The 20,668-nt window shown below is 62.7% G+C and overlaps 1 protein-coding gene across 1 annotated transcript in view; it reads right to left on the reverse strand.

Moving 5' to 3' along the window:
* The window catches only part of GALNT14 (polypeptide N-acetylgalactosaminyltransferase 14), a 135,376-nt gene that overhangs the window by 2,058 nt on the left and 112,650 nt on the right, over positions 1–20,668 (reverse strand). The window contains exons 5-13 of the mRNA XM_055122820.1: positions 20,124–20,189; positions 19,890–20,011; positions 15,292–15,379; positions 14,709–14,793; positions 12,308–12,411; positions 7,763–7,889; positions 5,959–6,051; positions 4,800–4,883; positions 4,458–4,602 (exon numbers count right to left, since the gene is read on the reverse strand). Of these exons, the coding sequence (XP_054978795.1) occupies positions 4,458–4,602; positions 4,800–4,883; positions 5,959–6,051; positions 7,763–7,889; positions 12,308–12,411; positions 14,709–14,793; positions 15,292–15,379; positions 19,890–20,011; positions 20,124–20,189 (914 nt within the window). The remainder of the gene's footprint in view (positions 1–4,457; positions 4,603–4,799; positions 4,884–5,958; positions 6,052–7,762; positions 7,890–12,307; positions 12,412–14,708; positions 14,794–15,291; positions 15,380–19,889; positions 20,012–20,123; positions 20,190–20,668) is intronic.

A 20,668-nucleotide genomic window follows, 5' to 3' on the forward strand; every position in this document is an offset into this window, starting at 1 on the left:
CTTCTCGGGGCCGGCCCCCTGCCTGGTCCCGGGCTCTGGGTGGGGGACAACGCCCCACACACAGACACAGAGGCCACACCTCTGTCCCCCACAGAGTCCCAGCCGCCATCCTCCAAGGTCAGGGCTGGGGAGAAGGAGGGGGAGGGGGTCCGGCAGGGCTGCAGAGGCACTGGCCTCCCCTCCGACAGGCCCTTGGTGTGGAAACAGGACCCAGCCCCGGTGCGGAAAGGAGATGGGGTTCGTGCTGCGCCTCATTACCCAGCCACACGGTCTGCAGCGAGCCGTGGACGTGCATCCTAGAGTGAAATCCTGTAATGATCTCATGATCGCCACGACACACTGCCCTGCCTCTCGGATGTGAAAAGCATCCACTGATCAAACACAGGGACTGTGAGGGCCCATGGTCTGGGCAAGCTCAGTTAGGCATGCTTCTTTTAAAAGAAGGGGCCGGGGGAGGGCATGTGTGCATGTGTGTATGCATGTGTAGGTGTGTGTACGTGTGTGTACATGTGTGCATGTGCGTGTACGTATGTATGCATGCATGTGTGCATGTGTGTATGTGTAAGTATGTGTGCATGCTTGCATATGTGTGTGCATGTGTAGGTGTATGCATGTGTGCATATGTGCATGCACGAGCAAGTACGCGTGTGTGCATATGTAGGTATATGTGTGTGCATGTGTGCACATGTAAGTATGCATGCATGCTTGCATGTTTGTGCATGTGTAGGTTTGTGCATGTGTGCATTGTGCATGTGTGTGCATGCGCATTTGTGTGCATGTGTAGGTATAGGTGTGCACACGTGTGTGTGATGTGTGCATGCTTGCATGTGTAGGTGTATGCATGTGTAGGTATGTGTGTGCGCATGTGTGTGCATGTGTAAGTACAAGTGCATGCTTGCATGTGTGTGTGTTTGCATGTGTAGGTGTGTGCGTGTGTGAATGTGTATGTGCATGAATGGGCAGAGTTCTGCTGATAAGGAGCGGCCTGTCCGGAAGAAGCCTGATAAGGACTCCCGTCAGAAGGACGGTGCTCCTCCCCCCCACCCCAGGGAAAGCTGAGCGGGACGGACGGACGCCCCTGCATTAAGCAGACATTCATTAGCTGGGCTTTCCTGGCACGGAAATCAGTCACAGTTTCCCGGAGGACCTGGTGCTCTGGCCTCCTGTGGAGAGGGGAGGAAGGCGGGGAGCGGAGCCCTGGGCTGGGGCAGGAAGCGAGCAGGAGGTATTGGCTCCCCCCCTGCGGCCTTGATGAATGGTTTGTTCAAGAAATCTGGGCATCAAGATGCACTCAGGAGGCTGCGGCGGCTCAGGCCAGCCTGACCTCTGCTCCTGAGTGCTGGGACTTGCTGCGGCTCCACGCGGGGACGTGCACGCAGATGCCGCCAGAACACAGGAGGCAATCCAGAGGCCTTCCTGGGGGCGGTGTGGACTGCTTAGAACTGGCTTGGCTCTCCTGGCTGGAGGCCTCTGATCAAACAGAGCAGGCGGTCCAGGGGGTCCCCCGGTAGGACCAGGTGAGACTCACTTCTAGCTCCTCTATTTCTAGCCCCGTCTGTCCGTGCCTCCACGTTGTGAGGACACAACCCCCATAGTCAGACATTCGGGGCTGGAGTTGGTGGGCTCCTGGTCATGTGCTCTCATGAGCCTTGGAGACTGAATGAGGCACTTAACTCTGCACCCGGGGGCTCCAGGGGGAATGACCGTGTGACAGGTGGCTGCTGCGGAGGGCGGGGCACTGTCAGGCCCTAGTGGGGGGAGGGGGACTTTCGTGGTATAGACAGAAGCCGGCAACACCACCGCCCTGGACTAGAAACCCGCTTCCTTTGCCTCCAGAGGTCACTTCCGGAGGAGCTGAGAAAACCCAGGGCAGGGGGGTCAGGTAGGGAAGGTGCCGGGCGACACGTGGCCCAGGCAGGCCCAGGGTACAGGCAGGGGTCCCGGTGTGGCGGGGACAGTGTGTCCCCTAGCTGCGGCCGCAGGACCCACAGAAGGTCTTTCCTTCCTCTTCCTTCTCTTCATGGGGGGCGAGCAACCACATGGCTAATCTTCCGTCTTTCCTGGGTATTTTTCTGGCAGAAACTGGGGTGAGCTGGAGGCTTGGGGGTGGAGAGAGGGGCGTGACGTGTCCAGGTACCGAATCATTTCTCTGGTCCCGGCTCCGCCAGGCCTCCGGGCTGCCAGCTTCAACGAGCACCAGCGAGGAGCGTCCTGAAGGCCGGGCAGGGCAGGGCAGGGGGAGGCAGGGAGGGAGGCGGGCTGGGACAAGCAGTGGTGGTGGGGGTGGGCGGACAGGCAAGGACCAGGCTGGCTGGGGGTGGGGACAGGGCTGTGGCCAGAGCTGCAGGACGCCTTGGCCTGAGTCTCCTTTCAGCTCTGAGGCCACCTGAGTGTCCACCCCACCTGGGGAGGGCAGCGGGCGGCAGAATGCAGGGTGCCGGGGCCCAGCTCGGATCCACTTCCTTTCGCTTTTTCTTTTCTTTTTTTTATAAAATAAAAGCAAGTTTGATTGATGATTCAGTACACGCAGGGAAGACCAAGCACGAGCACATCAGGAGAGCTGCTCCGAGGGAAAGGCGTGTGGAGTTTGGAAAGAGCCCCTCGAAGTGTGGGAGTGGGGATTCCCCAGACAGGACCTGCCCGGGAAAAGGGCCTCGGGGTGGGGGGCGCTTTCTCCCACCCTCGAGCTGCCACCACCTTCAGCTCCAGGCATGGGGTTCGGGGAACTAAGCGGCTGATGTGCTTTCGGTCCAGGGCGCAGGGAGATAGCACAGCGGGGAAGGAGCTTGTGGCAGCCCCCAGCTTGATTCCCGTCACCACACAGGGTCCCCCGAGCATGGCCAAGAGTGATCTCTGAGCACAGAGTCAAAACTCAGTCCCGAGCACCGCAGGGTGTGGCCTCCAAACAAAACCCCAAACCCCCGATACATCGAAGACCCGAAATCCCCGATTCATGGAAAAGTTGACATCAGCGGTGTAGGACCCTGGACCCCCACCCTCCTAGGCTGACCCCCCCCTCTCCGAGGCCCGCCTTCCTTGCTGGCCCCAGCAGTGCCCTTGGCGACCCCTGCTCCGGGCCGGGAGCTACCAGCTGAGCCCCCACCCAATGGGGTCCTGCGGTCAGTTCCTGCCCCTTCCCTGAGCCAGGCGAGTGGGGAGCAGGAGAGGCCCGAGCCGGGCAGGGAAGGGTGTCCAGCGCTGGAGGGAAAGGTCTGGACAGGAGACCCAGCTTCAGGGCGTCCCACCCTCCCACGACTAAGGACAAAACCCACCTGCTTCCTTGGAAAGGGACGGGATGTGCCCCCTAGGCCCCCCCACCAGCCCCAAGCTGGGCTCCAGCACTCAGCACCCCCGTCCCCAGCTCTGCAAGGCCCCTTCCCAGGCTGCCCTCCCGCCCCTTCCTAGCCCACCCCTCTCCCGGCGGGCCGGGCCCCCTCCCCGCCTCCCCCCCAGCCTTGCTCAGCACCTGCACGGACACCCCCTCTCCCAGGCACAGAGGGAAGCTAAGTTGGCCGACGTGCTCATTGCTGCATGAGTGATCTTGGGGGCACCCGTGAAGCCTGCGCCCCTGCCTCTCCTCTCTCCTCCAGCGAGCACGGCAGAACATCCACAGCAGTTGAGGGAATGAATGATGAATGAATGAATGAATGAATGAATGAATGAATGAATGAATGAATGAATGAATGAACTCATTCTTAAATGAAGATTCCAAGGGAGCCATCTTCAGATTCGCCGACCCCGAGAACCTCCACAAACCTTCCTTGGCGGTGTTGGGGGGGTGGAGGTGAGGGCGGGGAGGGGAGCCAGCGAGAAGCAGCCTGAGAGCACAGGCAGGGGAAGGGGCCCCCGAGGGCCTCGCAGAGCTGGGCTGGCTGGCAGAGCAGCGGCCTCCGGCGTGGAGGATGGTGACCCGCCGTCTGCAGGGTGCGGGGTGCCGGGAGGCCTGACGGAGGAGGTCCTCGTGCTTCCCCAGGTCAGGGGTAGGCGGAGGGAGGGGAGAACAGGGCTGCGAGGGCAGAGAGGGCTCGGACCAGGGTCCTGACTGGTCCAGGCAGTGGATGGAGGTGTTGGGTGACCCCTGGGGCCAGGCTACTCGCGTGCGTGCGTGCGTGCGTGCGTCTGCGTGCGTGTGTGCGTGCGTGCGTCTGCGTGCGTGCGTGTGTGTGCACACGTGTGTGTGCTTGCGTGTGTGTGTGCGTGCGTGTGCGTGCGTGTGTGCGTGCGTGTGTGTGTGCGCACACGTGTGCGTGCGTGCGTGTGTGTGCGCACACGTGTGTGCTTGCGTGTGTGCGTGCGTGTGTGCGTGCGTGCGTGCGTGTGTGTGCGTGTGTGTGTGTGTGTGTGTGTGTGTGTGTGTGTGTGTGTGTTGTCTGCTGATCGCTCCGCCCTGCTGACCCAGCCGCCGCCCACTTCCCAGCCACGTCCTGAGGCACGTGGAGGCCGGGTCCGTCTCTCACCTGGGCCTTGGCGTCCTGGCCTGGGGTCTGGATGCAGGGGCTCAGCCGGAGGTCGGGCAGCTGCTGGCCGGCCTGCACCTGGGCCTCCAGGCATTTCTGCCTCTGCCGGATGAGGCCCTTCTGGATGGAGGCATCGGCGGGCACCCTGGACGGAAGCCGCGGGAGACATGGGCCAGCGTCCCCGGGGACGGTGCCCCTGGCCGTGGGCTGGCGGGGGCTGCGCTGAGTTGAGTGACTCAGGGACCCCCAGGCCCTTCCCCCGCAGCACCGGGCAGGACCGAGGCGGCTCAGACTGAGGCCCGCTCCCCGCCCCGCCCCGCCCCTGCAGCTGGCACACGGCACCTGAGCTCGGGGTAGACGTTCTCCAGGTACCACTTGAAGGAGCTGCAGCGCAGGTTCCGGCGCAGGTCCACTCTGCTCTCGATGCTGCCGCAGAGACAAAGCTGGGTCAGGCGGGAAGCGCCAAGACCCCCTTAGAGCGTGAGCGCCGTGGACCAGGGAAGCCCGCCCAGGCCACCGCCGGCACGCAGGGGGCTGGCTTTAGTTAGCTTGAAAATGGAATTTGAAGAACTCTCCTGTTCATTAAAAACGAAACACGGAGTGTGGGGCTAATAATTCATTGCTGGGGGCCTGGGGGTCCTTGGCCACAACTGTCGTTTGGATTCTGCAATTGTGATGCCCCCCCCCCCCCGTAACTGTCTCCCACCCCCAAGAATGCTTCCCCCTGGGGCCGCACATGGAGCCCGGGTAGGTGTTTACTGAGCACCTCCTACATGCCAGGGGTGGGGGAGGGGGACACAGCTCCTCGCCGACCCTCAGGCCCCTGGGGACAGGAAGGACGCCCCATGACGTCATAGGTGACATCATTGTGCCGAATGCGGGATGTGCGGGGCACGGGCCCCAGGGTGTGTGAATGAGGTCCTTTCCCCAGATCTGGGGAGTGTCCAGACGCAGGCTGCAGAGGGGGTGGTGTCCCTGCCTCTCCCTGGGTGCTCACGGGGCTGAGGGAGGAGGGTGCGCTCACGATGGGGACAGCGTGGAGAGACCTAGAGCCTGGAGATGCCCTGCAGCACTGCAGGCTGAGAGCCCAGGGGAGTAGCCGGGTCCGAGGGGTAACATGGGAGGGGAGGCCTCCAAGCCACTGGGCTGCAGGGGAGGGGGTAGACCCCCGTCACAGCCAGCGGGTGGCTGGTGCGGGCGGGACGGGAGCACAGCTGTGGGGGGAAGAGTATTTTCTGGTTTCCGTCCTGGTTCTCCAGGCCCAGGTGTGATGGGGCCCTTGCAGTGGAGATTAGCCGCCACGAGGAGGAAGGGTCACCCGGTTCCCCAGGGGTGAAACCAACTCCCGGCCGGGGGGAGGGGCACTCACGGGGTTAAGGTGCTTGCCTGGCATGGCCAACCGGGTTTGACCCGGGTGTGAGCCCTGGGCACAGTGTGACCAGACCAACCTGCCCCACTGGGGGAGAGGACAGTGCGCCCCGGCCCCCCTGGGGGCACCTACTTCCCAAACGGCTTCTCCACGGCGAAGGGCCGGGCTGCGTAGTAGTACTGCTTATACTCGTCCATCCACACTTCCGCCGTCCGCTTGGTGTTCCTGGGGGGTCAGCAGGGGTCTCTCAGGGGGCCTCCAGTTCAAACACAGTTCCCGGGACGGGGGGCGGGCACCACCAGCCGGCAACACCGCCCTTCCGAGGCGACAGAGCCCCGGGTCGCCCCCACACGGGCACCCAAGGGTCCTGTGCCCCAAGATTTTAGCACTGGTGACATGCTCTCCCCACAAAGGAACAAGCCAGAAAAGGTAGAGCAGGAAGAAAGAGCCTTCAGAAGCTCCCTCTCAAAAATGAACAAAACCCCCAAGTCACCCCCAAACAACGAACCAGGAGGTGGTGTGGGGGGCTACCTGTCCCCAGGTAGCCGGAAGGTGAAGAAGTGCGCAATGGGGGGTCTCCACACACACACGGCCCCTGATGTGGGGCACGAGAATTAAGCCGCCCAGTCTCGGCCAGCTGTGGCCGCTCCGTATTCTGGGAGCGTTTTAACGGGGTATTGCAGAGGCAGGCAGAGAGCAGGAGCCTGGGAGCACCCCCAATTAGAGGCGGGCCCCCAGGAAAGCCAACGAGGACACGCCCTGCCACATGGGACATTACAGGCCAGGAGGGACAGCACCCACGTAAGGAACCCAACCCTTGGGTCCCGCTACAAAGGGTGTTCCCCCTGTCTGCTACTGCTTGCAGCAGAGGCCCGGGGCGGGGGGAGAAGAGAGAGAGAGAGAGAGAGAGAGAGAGAGAGAGAGAGAGAGAGAGAGAGAGAGAGTGAGAGAGAGAGAGAGAGGGAGAGAGGGAGAGGGGGAGACGGGGAGAGGGGAGAGGGGGAGAGGGGGAGGGGGGGAAGAGAGAAAGAGAGAGAGAGAGGGAGAGAGGGAGAGAGAGGAGAAGAGGAGAGGAAGAGAGAGGTGGGAGGCTCAGGGGGCCAGGAGGCAAAGACTGGAATGTTCCGGAGCCCCAGGCTCCACCCCCACTCTCAGGCGGGCAGTGATGGATGCTGGGACACCGCCTCCCCAGCCCGACTCACTGTCCCTTGTAAGAGCAGGGGGAGGGGCTACATGCTCGAGTCAGCTGCAGTTTCCACTCCGTGGCCTGCTGGGGGCCTCAGTTTCCCCCCCTCCCCCCACCTCGCTCCATCCACTTTCTCACCCCTCAGAGCCACTCCTCTCCCAGGACAGAGCACTCGAAGAGACCCCAAAAGAAGAAGACCCCCCCAGAGAGGGGAGCAAATCTCACAGGGGCAGGGGTGAGACCACAGACACGAGGGGCAGAGGAAAGGGGAGCGGCGGCAGGAGGGAAGGATGAGAAGGGGCCACAGGAATTTTCTGGAGAGGGGAGAGTGAAGGGTGAGGGGAGGTGGTGCGAGAGTGGGGAAGGGAGCTGGGAGGGGGACGGAGGCTCCCAGGGCTCCTGCCCCTCCGCCCTGCCCTGGGCAGGAGAAGGAAGTCCCGGGGAGAGCAGCTGGGCTAGTGGGTCTCCTCGAACCCAGGGCAAATGGCCTCCCCTGGCACTGCCCCAGAGTACCCCAACCCCCGAGCCCAGCCCTGGCGCCAGAACCCCCTGAGGCCACGGGCGGCGGGGCCTTGTCACGTCTCCAATGTGGAGGCCATGGCCACATGCCGGAGGGCAGGCCACGGCTTGTCCCCTAGGGAAGCAGGCCACACGGTGACCGGGCCGGGGCAGGGTGTGCACCGGGCCCCAGCTCTCCAGGGGAAGGCCCGGGCCCCCCTCGGGCCCTCTGGGACCCCGCCGCGCACTCACTTGATGTAGGTGTTGGTGTTCCCGTCCGGGAAGTCATAGGGGTGCTTCTTGCGGAAGACGTGTCCCACCCGGCTGCAGGGCACGATCTCCATGCTGCCCCCGCACATCCACGTGCGGAACGAGAGCTCTGCAAGACAGGGGCCCGAGCAGGGGGCGGGCTTTGGGGCGCTAGGTCCACTGAAGCCAGGATGCTCTGCCTCAGTTTCCCCACCTGTCACTGAGAACAGGAAGCGCTCAGCCCCGGAGGGTGGGGTCTGAGAATGAGGGAACAGGGGTCCCCTCATGTTGTCCCCTCGTGGAGGGACATTCGGGGGCCACCCGGGGGTTGGGGCTGGGGTTTGCTCTGAGATATGTCACCCTGGAAGTGGGGAGGGGGAGAGCAGCCGCTGCAGGCTTCGGGAAGATGCTGCCCTGAAGCCCCCGGGGCCCAGGAGAAAGCACCGGGGAACAGACGGGAACTTCCCGATGGCCGAAAGTCCAGACGGCAAGGGGCAGGGGGTCCGTGCCTGGAGAGGCGGCAGGCGCACGGCCGGGGTAACACAGACAGGAGCCCCCAGACAAGGTAACCGGGCCCACGCCTCCCCCCGCCTGCCTGGGGGTCCCGCGGCAGAGCCTGGGGAAGGGGCCCGCAGGGCACAGAGCTGGCATTGAGCTCTGTTCCAACTCGCGTGGCGTGGCGCGTGCGTGAAGGTAACTTCCTCCTAACCCTGCCGGGGTCGCCACTAGCCCCCACCCCTTGCTCCCCATAGAACCATAAAGCTGGGGGCACAAAGCTTCCGACTCCCTGACGCACAGGCCAGTGAGGGGGACGCATCTCCTCTAGCTGCCCTTCCCACATCTGTCCCCCGCCTCCTGCAGGCAGCCCTCCGTGTGGGGGCGCAGCTGGGAGGGACTCGCCCTGACCGACTCTGCTGACCTCAGCAGGCCAGGCCCGGGGACCGCAGTCTCCACCCAGGCCTCCGGGCAAGGCCCGGGCCCTAAGGCCGTGGGCACCCTGAAGTGCCCCAGAGACAGGAGGCAGCGGGGCTGCCAGGGGCTGCTCCAAGTCACTGCTTCCTCAGGCGAGGGGGAGGGAGCCAACAGCCCCAGCAGAGTTTAGTGGGTGCGGGGGCTTCTGCCAGCTCCTTGTTCACCCAGGAAGTACATGAATCCTGAGAGCCAAGTGCAGGCCCGATGATGCCCACAGCGTGCCCAGTCACCGCCCCCTGGCGAGAGCCGTGCCCCTTCCTGCACGGAGCCGGGCTACACACGTCCAGTCAAGAACGGCAGCTGTGGGGAGGTTCCCGGGTGGTGAGAGCGGGCTGCAGGGCTCCCCTGGGGTGCAAACACCGGGGGGTGGGCTGTAAAGCAGCAAAACATCCCTCTCACACTCCCCTGGCTTGAACCCCAACCTGCAAAACACCAAGTGAGAACGCACCCGCCACAGAGGCGGGGGCCGGGGGGGATGGGGTGGGGGCGGTGGGAGGGACGCTGGGAACATTGGTGGTGGAGAACAGGCACTGGAGGAGGGATGGGTACTCGATCGTTGTAGGGCTGAAACGTAAGCACGAAAGTCTGTGCGTCTGTAACTGCATCTCACGGTGATTCGTCAAAAAATATATTTTAAAAATTAACTTATTCATTCATTAAACAAATGACATTGAATCCGAGATGAGATGCCCCCCCAAAGGCCCAGGGGTTGGAGGAGCAGGGGCGGGGGGCAGGTAGCTCCAAGGCAGAGCGCACGGCAGGCAGGCACTCACCGCTGGCTCTGTCCCCGCCACCACGTGGCCTTCCCGTGTGTGCGGTGGCCCCCAGCCCTGACACGTGGACAGAGCGGGCCGTGCAGCAGGGCGGGCCCGAATGGGGCCCCCCAAGCAATGCACAGCTGAGTGCTCGGGTGGCTGCAGACAGAGCGTTTTCAGTCACCCGACAGGGAGATGCCCATGGGCGAAGCACGCGGGAGACGCAGGGGCCTCCTCAGAGCACACGTGTGAGCAGAGGCCAGATGGCTGCTGCCGCGGGACTGTGGAGAATTCACGGGTCAGGGCTAAGCCGACGGCTCAGAGCTGGGGCACGGGGTTCCATCCCTGGCACCGTGTGGTCTGCCAGAACCATCGTGCCCCACCAAGATGGGGATTCCTCACCCTAGGAGCCCAAGCACAGAGGGGTGGGCTATGGAGGTGTGGTTTATAGACACAATAGAACGGGGAGTTGTGGAGGTGTGGTATATAGACACAATGGAATAGTAAGTTATGGAGGTGTGGTATAGACACAATGGAGTAGTAAGTTATGGAGGTGTGGTATAGACAGCAGAATAGTGAGTTATGGAGGTGTGGTATAGACACAATGGAACAGTGAATTATGGAGGTGTGGTATATAGATGCAACAGAATAGCGAGTTATGGAGGTATGGTATAGACACAATGGAATAGTGAGTCATGGAGGTGTGGTATAGACACAATGGAATAGTGAGTCATGGGGGTGTGGTATAGACACAACAGAATAGCGAGTTATGGAGGTGTGGTATAGACACAATGGAATAGTGAGTCATGGAGGTATGGTATAGACACAATGGAATAGTGAGTCATGGAGGTGTGGTATAGACACAATGGAATAGTGAGCCATGGAGGTGTGGTATAGACACAATGGAATAGTGAGTCATGGAGGTGTAATATAGACACAATGGAACAGTGAGTTATGGAGGTGTGGTATAGACACAGTGGAATAGTGAGTTATGGAGGTGTGGTATATAGACAGTAATAGTGAATTATGGAGGTGTGGTATATACAGTGGAATAGTGAATTATGGAGGTGTGGTACATAGACAATAATAGTGAATTATGGAGGTGTGGCATATAAACACAATGGAGTATGAATTATGAAGTTGTCATACGTAGACACAATGGAGTAGTGAATTATGGAGGTGTGATATATGGACATAATGGAGTACTACGCAGCCCCAAGGAAGGATGAAATCTTGCATTTTGCTGCAATTTGGGTACTGCTAGAGGATACGTCACGGACGTGAATCAGAAGAAGAAGGACAAGCACCAGACGGCTCCTCTTATCCATGGTATTCAGAAGGATAACAGGAGGGCAGAACGAAGGGCCTCAGGGGGACAACCCCAGCTGACCACTGACCCTAGACCACAGAGTGCAGTCACAGGGGAGGGAAGAGACGGGCTGGAGAGAACAGGGAGGGTCAGTCAGTGGCCCCGGGCACACTTGGGGTGTAGGGTGCGGCATACATCTACATCTGAACTGAAACAATCACCAACTCAAAATGCGCCCGTCGGAGGGGCAGGCTTCGGGGTGGGAGGACAGGGATGTGGGTGGAGGGGAGCAGGGGTGTGGGTGGAGGGGAGCTGACAGTGGTGGTGGGATCAGTGCTGGAGCTTTGTAGGCCTGAAGCTCAGCCCTGAACAACTCTGCAAATGACTTAATAAAAATATATATCAAAAACGAACCCTCCCCCCCCCCCGATTCCACCAATGGGAGAGGCCCCAGTGCATCATGGGTCCTCAGGGGACAGGAAGTTCAGGGCATCGATGATTCTGCCCCCAGAGTGATCTCTGTCCCAGGGACCCCTTCCTCGGCAATTCCTGAGCCCTCACAGCCCACCCCTGGAGCCCATTCCAGGTCCTGGTCTCGGGGTGGGGGCTGAGTCTCGCTGCTGTGCGACTCGGCCCTTGGGGCAGGAGCCGGGCTCTGCTGATGGACTCTTGGACACGGCCCAATTTGGGAGGACAGATGCTGTGGGTCAGGCCCGCGGCCGTAAATCTCCAGGAAATAACTCTTAGTGAGTGAGGAGGAAAGCCGTAAACACGCCGGGGTGGGGGGAGATGGCGGGAAGAGCCAGAGCAGAGAAGGATGCCCCGAGTAGGGCCGGGCGAGCACCCACACACGCCTCAGCGGACAGAGGGTGGGCTGTGTCTGCCCTGCCCCCCACCGCGGTTTAGCCAACACCTGGGCCCGAGCACCCCAGTCCGGACTCGACTCCGAGTCACCCCTGCTGCAGGGAGGGAAGGGACCAGCTGCCCCCGTGCCCAGGAGCCGGCTGGGCATCTTGGTTCCTGGCGTGGCAGCGGCGGGACGGAAAGGCGGGTGGTCTGTGCTCTTTCCCCCAAGCTGCCAGCCTCAGCCCGAGCCACGCTGGGCAGCCGGGCCCCCGTCTGTTGGCCCGGACCTGGATGCGTCACCCCGGCTCTGTCAGCCAGGCTCTGCTCTCTGCCCAGAGGTCCCAGACCTGGGGGGCCGGGAGCGTCATCCTACGTGCTACTCTCGGACCCAGTGCTCATGCCGGGTGCAAGAAGCAGCGACAAATGTTCCTGGGACACTCAGTTCTGTTCCCGCTCCTCTGCACCCCTGCACGCTCCACTCCCCTGCCAGTGCCAGCCCGGGGAGACGCTTCCTCTCGGGTCTTCCTGGCGGTGCCTCTTGATTCTCTTGATTCGACATGGAAGTGAATCCCCCACTTCCTTCCTCCTGCCCCCCGCCCTCCGCTGCTGCCCCGTGGCCTTCCCCGTGACATGCACGCAGCCCGGCATAGGGGCCCGGGGACTCACCAAAGTTCTCCCCGCCCCAGATGTCCATGTCCACGTCATACTTCCCCAGGAACGCGAACCAGTTCCTGTCCACCACGAAGAGGCCCCCAGCAATGACGGGGGTCCTGTGCATTCGAAAGGGAGAGGGGGGTGTCACTGAGCACAGGGGGCCGACGTTAGGCCGGGGGCTCCCCTGCAGAGCCACTAACGGGTGTACACTTCCGCAACATCAGCATATTTGGGCCCACCGGTCCTAGACCGCCTGATCTCAGGGAAGCGGACCCAGGCACCCAGACAGCAGCTACCCTGGGAGGTCCCGACTCACTCAGAACCCCACTGAGTTGGGGCTCTACTTACCTCTCCTGGAATGGGTTGCTAGGAACCATAAAAAGGTGTAGCTCTGCCTGCTTTATGAGCGGAGGGGAGAAGGCAGGTGGAATAGAGAAGGGATCGCTAAGAAAATGGTGGCTGGAAGAACCAGTTGGGATGGGAGATGCATGCCGAAAGTAGATAATGGACCAAACATGATGACCTCTCAGTGTCTGTGTTGCAAGCCATGATGCCCCAAAGTAGAGAGAGAGTATGGGGAATGTTGTCTGCCTTAGAGGCAGGGGAGGGTGGGAAAGGGGGGGTATACCCGGGATATTGGTGGTGGGGAATGTGCACTGGTGGAGGGGTGGGTGTTTGAGCATTGTGAGACTGTAACCCAAACATGAAAGCTTGTAACTATCTCACAGTGATTCAATAAAATTATAAAACAACGTAGTTCTACCCCATTTCCCCCCCAGAATCCTAGAATGTGCCTCTGCAGGGAAGCAAGGGTCTTCACCAAGATAATCACGTGGAAGTGGAGACCCCCCGCCAAGCCAAGACGGCAGCTACCTTCTGAAAAGGAGAAACCGAGGGCGAAGAGAGGGTTCCACGGCCCGAGCTCAGGCTCTGCATGTGGGAGAACCGGGTTCCATCCCTGGCACTGCATGGTCCCCTGCGCTCGGAATCAGGAGCACTGCTGGCCGGGGCCCCCAACAGCCACAGCAGAAGCAAAACAAACAGGGGGAACCTAGAAACACGGCCCTCAGAACAACACGGGAAGCGGAGCGGGAGCCCAGCGGGCGGGGCCGGTGCGGAAGGCGCGGTGTGGGGTAAGAGTTCAGCGCGCACGCAAGCAAAGGGACAGGCTGAACCCAACGACCCAACCCTCGGGTTCCAGGAAACTGGTGTGAGCGGAGGGAAGGGGGCAGGTGTGGGGGGGGTGACAGTTTGTTCCTCACATGCGTGAGCAAATTATATCACAAACTTGATGTCAAAATAAAGGATGGAAATTTTAATTTTTTTAAAAGGGAAATCCAGGGGCTGGAGTGATAACATAGTGGGGAGGACGTTTGCCTTGCATGCCGCTGACCCGGGTTCAATTCCCAGCATCCCATAGGGTCCCCCGAGCACTGCCAGGAGTAATTCCTGAGTGCAGAGCCAGGAGTGACCCCTGAGCATCGCCGGGTGTGACCCAAAAAGAAAAAAATAAATAAAACAGGGAAATCCAGGGGCCAGGAGACAGCACGAGGAGGCGGCCCAGCACGTGACTGGGCACTTTGACCCCCAGCACCACACAGTCCCCCGAGCCCTGCTGGGAGCAGCCTTGGGTGCCCCAGTACTGGCCCTTGCACTGAGCTGGACCCAGACGGCCGAGAATCACTGGTCAGGCCCCCAGGCCCCCTGCGCGCTGCTCTGGAGGTTCAGAACAAGGGGGCAGGCCTAGCAGAGACGGACGTGCAGAGAGGGGGGGACGCGCCGGCACACGGCACAGCGCAGGGCGGAACCCAGCCCTGTGCACACCCCCAGCCTCCAGACCCCCGCCAGGACTCACGCCAGACTCACCCCGGGCCCCTTCAAGGCCCTGACCCGGGGGGCTGGCGGGAAGGACACAGCTCAGGACCCTCCGCAGGAGGGCAAAGGGGGCTGCAGCTCGGCGCCCGCCTGCCCCGTGCGAACAGAGCAGCCAGGCGTGGAGAGCAGTGGGCGGGCCGCTGCCCAGCCCCTCCCGCGGGGGCCGTGCCCCAGAGACCCTGCAGGCAGCCCCCAGGCACCTCTCCTCCCATACCCCCGCCGCCGGGTCGGGTCGGAGGCTGCAGCAGGCCCCTCAATCTGCCCCAAGTGGGGCTGGCGGGGGATGGGGACGGGGTCCAAGAGGTCAGCGCGCCCCGCCCGGGGAGGCCAGGAGTTCCATCCGGGCACTGAAGGGCCGCGCCACGGCCAGGGCGAACCGAGGCCCGAGTGCATCTCTCTGCAGCAAGCAGAGCTTGGAAACAACAAAAGCCACAGCTGGCCTGGCAGGGCCGTCTCGGGCCCCCACAACTCCGGGGGCGTCTCCCCTGACAGGGGGCAGCGCTGGCTGGGGACGGGTCCCGGCTCTGCCCCGACTTACCTAATGGGCTCGGTGGGGTTCAGGCGCCGAGCCTTCTGCTCCGGGGACAGCTGCTCCCACTGGAAGTGGAGGCTCCAGTCGAACCCTGGAACACAGCACGCGGGCGCCGTCTGGCCAGTGCCCCCCCACTCCGCCCCGCCCTCCGGGAGCAGGGGCAAGCTCAGGGGTGCGGGGCGTGCTCCCACTGGACGTCCACTCTCCCTGCCCACCCTCTTCTGGCTCCTCCGGGCCTCCGCGCATGGGGCTGGGGGTCAGGCAGTGAAGTGGGGAGGGACAATCAAGTGGGATGGGACCCCAGGGTGGGGATAGGGTGGAGGCTGGGCAGGGTGGGCCTCAGGAGCCCTGGAGAGTGAAGCAGGGGGCTTCTGGGGGCTGAGTCACTGGGGGGCACTCAGCAAAGGGTGCTGGGGGCAGTGAGAGTCCAGCCGGCACCACCCACTGCGGGGTCCAGCATGCCCACCCCCACCCTGACCTCTGCCTCCTTGGGTCAGGGCCCCCCCAGAGTGACTGGCACTGCACCTCGGCCCCCGGCATGGCGGAAGGCCCGCGGGAGGAAGCGGGCACACGGGGCGGGGCCACTCACCCCCCCTGAGCTCCGAGGCGGACTCGATGTAGCTGAACGTGTCCAGGTTGATGATGTCGATGACGGGGCACACCACCCGCCTGCTGTCCTGGGGTCACAGATGCCCACACTCAGCACGGCCGGGGCACCCCAGAACCTGCTCGTGCCCCCCACACCCTCTCCTCTGCAAGCTGCCCCTGGTCTCTGCCCGGTCCTGGACGGGCTGCTTGTTTCCGGGAGGAGACACAGCTGGAGAGCCCGCCCTGGATGGACGGCACAAGGAGGGGGGCTCCAGATGGCCTCACCCCCAGGGGGCTGAGCACACGGCAGTGGAGGGGCCACAGACAGAAGCCCCGAAGCCAAGCCCCACCCTCCCCCGCAAGGTGGGACCACCCAGCTTTCCCACCAACTTTCACCTCGGACCCAGGTGCCCAGGCAAGTGGCTGAGGAGCAGCTGTGTGGTCAGTGTCCCCCAGTCCCTAACCTCAGCTGTCCCCGAGTCCCTGACCTCAGCTGTCCCCCAGTCCCTGACCTCAGCTGTCCCCCAGCCCCTGACCTCAGCTGTCCCCCAGTCCCTGACCTCAGCTGTCCCCCAGCCCCTGACCTCAGCTGTCCCCCAGTCCCTGACCTCAGCTGTCCCCCAGTCCCTGACCTCAGCTGTCCCCCAGCCCCTGACCTCAGCTGTCCCCCAGCCCCTGACCTCAGCTGTCCCCGAGTCCCTGACCTCAGCTGTCCCCGAGTCCCCTCCGCTGATGCCAGATCCCTGAGCTCAGCTGTCCCCACAGACAAACCTTCTCACACCTACACCCGCAGTTCGACCTGGCCTCACTCCTAGTGCCACCATCGCTGTCAAGATTTCCCACACCTCAGCCCCCTCCCTGCAAAGTGCTCCCTTCCCTCCCCTCAGCTCCCCACCTCTGCTCACAGAAGGCTCCCGCCCCGCCCCCACACGCTGCACAGAAGCTTCACCTCCGCCTACCACCCACCTGGCGTCCTACCAATCCTGAGGGGGTTTGTTTGAGCATCTCCCGCCTCTGCCCCGCCACCTGCCTGGAGACCAGGAGGGGCTCCCCGCCACCACCTCACAGCTCTGGGTCATGCTCCCCCGCGTGCGGGAGCCAGGACCACTGGGAGGTTAGTTGGTAGGAACTTTTGAGCCTCAGCGTTTGCTGGTCCTGGCCCGAAGCATCGGTCCTTCACAAAACATTCCCAAATCTGTGAGCTGCACCCACGGTGACTGGGAACCATCCGGGCATCCTGTGAATTTGCCCAACACTCCCTCACCCAGGCGACCACCCTGTCCCTCTACAGGAGAGGTCCCTGCGGGCGCCCGTGGGTGACCTGAGAAGCCATGAGCTTGGGCACCCACAGCAAGTAGAAGCCCAGGGGTCCCAAGGAGATGTTGACCCTGGCAGCTGGCCTTCGCTCCTTCTCTGGGGCATGGACAGGTCCTCTTCACTCTGGAGCCACTTAACTCCTGGCTTCAATCTCCCCCAGAGCCTCTGACTTCAGCTCAGACCCAGCAGCCATCTATTTGCTCCTGCCCACCGTTTATTTCACAACTAATCCCACCTCCGTGACATGACGAGGGGCTCAGAGGGCCACGTGGAATATAAAACTTCCTATCTGGCATCTCCACAGCCCGTGTGGCACCAGTCCCCATGACCATTCCTGGGGCCGCTCTGGGACGGGGTCATACGGTCATACACACTCCTGCTCACACCCCCTCCCCACTTCACAGACATACCCGGGACCGTGGGCCCTTTACCCTGAACTGCTCTCCGAAGGTCCAAGACTAACCTTTGTGGGTTGTGCAAAGTCCTTGCTCTGCCTCTTTGTTGAGTATGGTGGGTAGGTTGGCGGGGGTCAGGGGGCTCTGCCTCCCCACTAGGCCCTGCTGTGACCCTGTGTTGGAAGCACCCCCCTGGGCCCATCCGTGCCTGCTCTCAGGAAGAATGTCAGGGCATGAGAGTGTGGAAGCTTGGTCTACACCACAGTCTACGCTGACCGTGTGCTCTGGTGGGAGGGCCGTGCATCTCGGGGGCAGGACTGGAAACCCTGTGAGGGGTCACCACACCCAAGACTGCCCTCCTGTCCAGGGATACCCTGACCACTGAGCCCCAGAGGGTGGGACTTCCTGTCTGGCAGGTGGGTGGGGAGAGGCAGGGGCTCCCCTCTCCTTCCAGTGAGCCATGGACTCTCAGGCTGGTCTCGGAACCTTCCACCACCTCAGGAGCAGTTTGTTTTACTTTCCTCTTCCCTCAAGGTGTGGCTTCCCTCAAGCCAAACTGCAAAGACATCGAGGGTTGCTCAATGGTGGCTTGTCCTGGGCACCAGGGTCGACCCCCTAGGTTGGGCTTGCCCTGAGGTGTTCTGTCCTTTGGTATGGAGAGGGGGGCACTGCCCAGTGTCTCAGGGAACAACACCTGCTCGTTCTCCAGCCCCCGGCCTGCTGCAGACTCCGAAACAGGCCGGCTACTTCCCGTCCACGGCCAGCAGCCGAGCAAGGGCGGCCAACACGGCTGATGCTCCTTCCCGGAGGCTCAGGGCAGGGGCCTCCCCCCAGGACCCCAGCCCCGCTGTCTCCTTACCAGGGAGGCTCCTCACTTGGGCAGAGTTAGGCCCGTCGGGGACCACGCCCTCCCCTTCCCCACCCCAGATCCAGGCAGGAGTCCCCCCAGCCCACTCTTGTGTGGGGCCAACGACAGAGGCTGAGCCAGGAGACGGGGACCGTGAGTCCAGCAGGGCCCGTCCAGGTTCCTGCCTCTTCCTTCACCCACTCAACACACTGCAGGGCCCACGCGGTGCCAGTGCCAGAGCCAGGGTGCGATTCTCCGGGCAGTGCATGGTGCCCAAGCATTGCCACGGGAAGCCCTTGTGTCCGCTCAGCACCGCCGGTGGCCTCCTCCCTAGAGTCTAATAAAGTAGCGTGAGGAGCAGCATACTGAGATGGCCCCAGTGCTGCGCGGCCTGGTTCCTGGGTGGCACAGAAGTGGCCGGATGAAGCTCTCTAGGGAAGGTGTGGACCGGTGAGTGGGGGCCTCGAGCGGGGCGAGGGGAGGCGACACTGGGGTGCTCTCAGGACACCCTCGCCTTCAAGTCACTGTGAGCCTTCCGAGGAGCTGTTCTCATGCAGCCCAGGGGTGGTCCCTGGCCAACTCCTACCCACCAAACATAACCCAAACCGGGCATTTGGAAGGAGGCGGGACAAAAGCAGGTGGGAGGGCGGACGTGTCAGCAAAAGCCAATTTCCCACATCCCCCTCGACCCAGCAGACGCTGCTGGGACTTCTTCACACCGTCCGAGAAACATCTTAAAGATGCTCTTAAAAGTCTTTCCTCCTAAAGGAGCACATAAATCAGGGGCGGTAAAAGCTGCCCGCGCTCACACCGGCCAACCCAGCAAGGCCGACTGGGCGCTGATTTCCAGGCTTCCCACGGAACTGCAGGGGCGAGGCGGGGAGGGAGGACGGGCTCCGTGTGGAAAACACCAACTGCCGACACAGGCCCAGCCTCACTCCTCTTTCTATTTTGGGTCCCTGCCCCCCTACACATGCACACACACACACACACACACACACACACACACACACACACACACACGCACTCCAATGGCAGCACTCACGTTTTACTCTGACACAAGACACACGTGGAGAGGAGGACTCACACCCGCCCCCCACACCCACGGCTCCCGTCACGGAGCCAAACTGCAGCCCTGACCCTGCGTGCGTCAGCGGGAACGCGGGTGCACTCAGCTCGCACTGAGGGCTCTGGTGGGGGGGGGGACAGCTTTGGGCGTGCGGAGTCGGGGCACGGCCAACAGCAGCACCCCCAGGGGACTGAGAGGGAGGCTCCCCGAGCTGAGATTCTGGGAGGGCTGAGGGGGTAGAACAAGGCCCTTTCCAAAGTGGCCATCTAAGCCGGACTCAAAGCCAGGGCAGTGGGAAGACCGTGCTAGGGAAATAGGGGCCCGCGTCACTCCCCCACCAAGGGCACACCCAGCCTGGGGGTCCCTCCAGGTCAGAACCAACTCAGCCCCCCACACCGGGCGTCAGTAATTCTGCTTCCTGGCTCACCGCGCAGAGAGCGGAGGGCAGGGAGGCAGGGAAACGGAGCCGTGGGCTCACCATGGAAGGGCAGAATTGCTCTCATCAGCTGAGGGCAGGGTGCTTGGGGCAGCCTGGAGAAGTGTCTCTCTCCTTCAGAGGGGTGCCAGAGCCTGAGGGGGGAAGCCAGCAGGCCCCGGAGTGATTTCAGAGTCAAGGCAGGAAGGAATTCAGGCCTTTCCCACTCAGCCCCTAACTCTGCTGCTCCTTTTTCCCAAAAGACGGTCCTCGGGACTCTCTTTCTGGAACTTTCCACCATCTGGAGGAAAGAGTTCTGGACAGTTCTCTCTGGGGATAGCCAGGTGGGGTCCCCGCTGGGTCCACAGCTGCTTCCGGCGGGGGAGGGGGTGCCCTGGCCAGGCTGTGTCCCCGCAGCTCTCGCATTCTGAACTGGGGCTGTGTTGATCTCTGTCCGGAGAAACCCAGGAAGTAGCGGCGGGGAGGAAGGTGGGGACGTGGACGTGGCCAGGGGCTGGGGGTCGGCGGGGAACCAGCCCTACCGGGCCTCACTCACCTCCTGGACCCTGTGCAGGAGCGGCTGCAGCCAGTTCCTGTTCACCTCGCAGTGGCTGTCCAGGAAGGTCAGCGTGGTGCCCTTGGCCACATCTGTGCCCCGGACCCGGGACCGGACCAGACCTGCAGGAGGTCCACAGGGTCAAGTGCTCAGGGAGGCTGAGTGTCCTGTACCGCCCCCCCCCAGTAACCGCGCCCCCTCCCCACGCCATCAGGGCTCCCGTAAGGGACCTACCTTGCCGCTGGCTGTTGCGTAAGCACTTGACCTTGGGGAGTTTCATGAGCTCCTTACAGTCATCGGCTGCAAGGACAGAGGGGCCCGAGTGGAGCTGGAGGGGAGGAGCCCACTCGCCATCCGGCACGTCCTGGCCTGACCCCAGGGGGCTTCAGAAGGGGCTCCAGCACTGAGCAGTGCCCGAGCGCCCCCGTCCTTGCCCATGGGCCTCACCTGGGCCTCAGGCCTCACAGCGGCCCCTGCGAGCTTGAAGGCCGGGGACTCGTGGTGGTCATGGGGGGCCCGGGAGCACCCAAGAGCAATCCCCGAGCTCCCTTTCCCGTCCTGCGTCTCTAGGGGACCTCCCCCCCCACAGGGAACATCGGGTCCCCGTTTAGCAGGGAGACGGGTCTGACGGGCCCATGTGACCTCTGGCCTGCCCCCCGCTGCCCATCCCTCAGACTGGCCCCCCTGCCTGGCTGCTCTGCCTACGTGTCCCCGCCTCTGCCTGTCTCTGGGCTCCGGACCCTCGGGGACAGCCACACTCCCTGGAGGCTTCCCCTGGG

The sequence above is a fragment of the Sorex araneus genome, chromosome X, assembly GCF_027595985.1.
Source record: "Sorex araneus isolate mSorAra2 chromosome X, mSorAra2.pri, whole genome shotgun sequence".
NCBI lineage: Eukaryota > Metazoa > Chordata > Mammalia > Eulipotyphla > Soricidae > Sorex > Sorex araneus.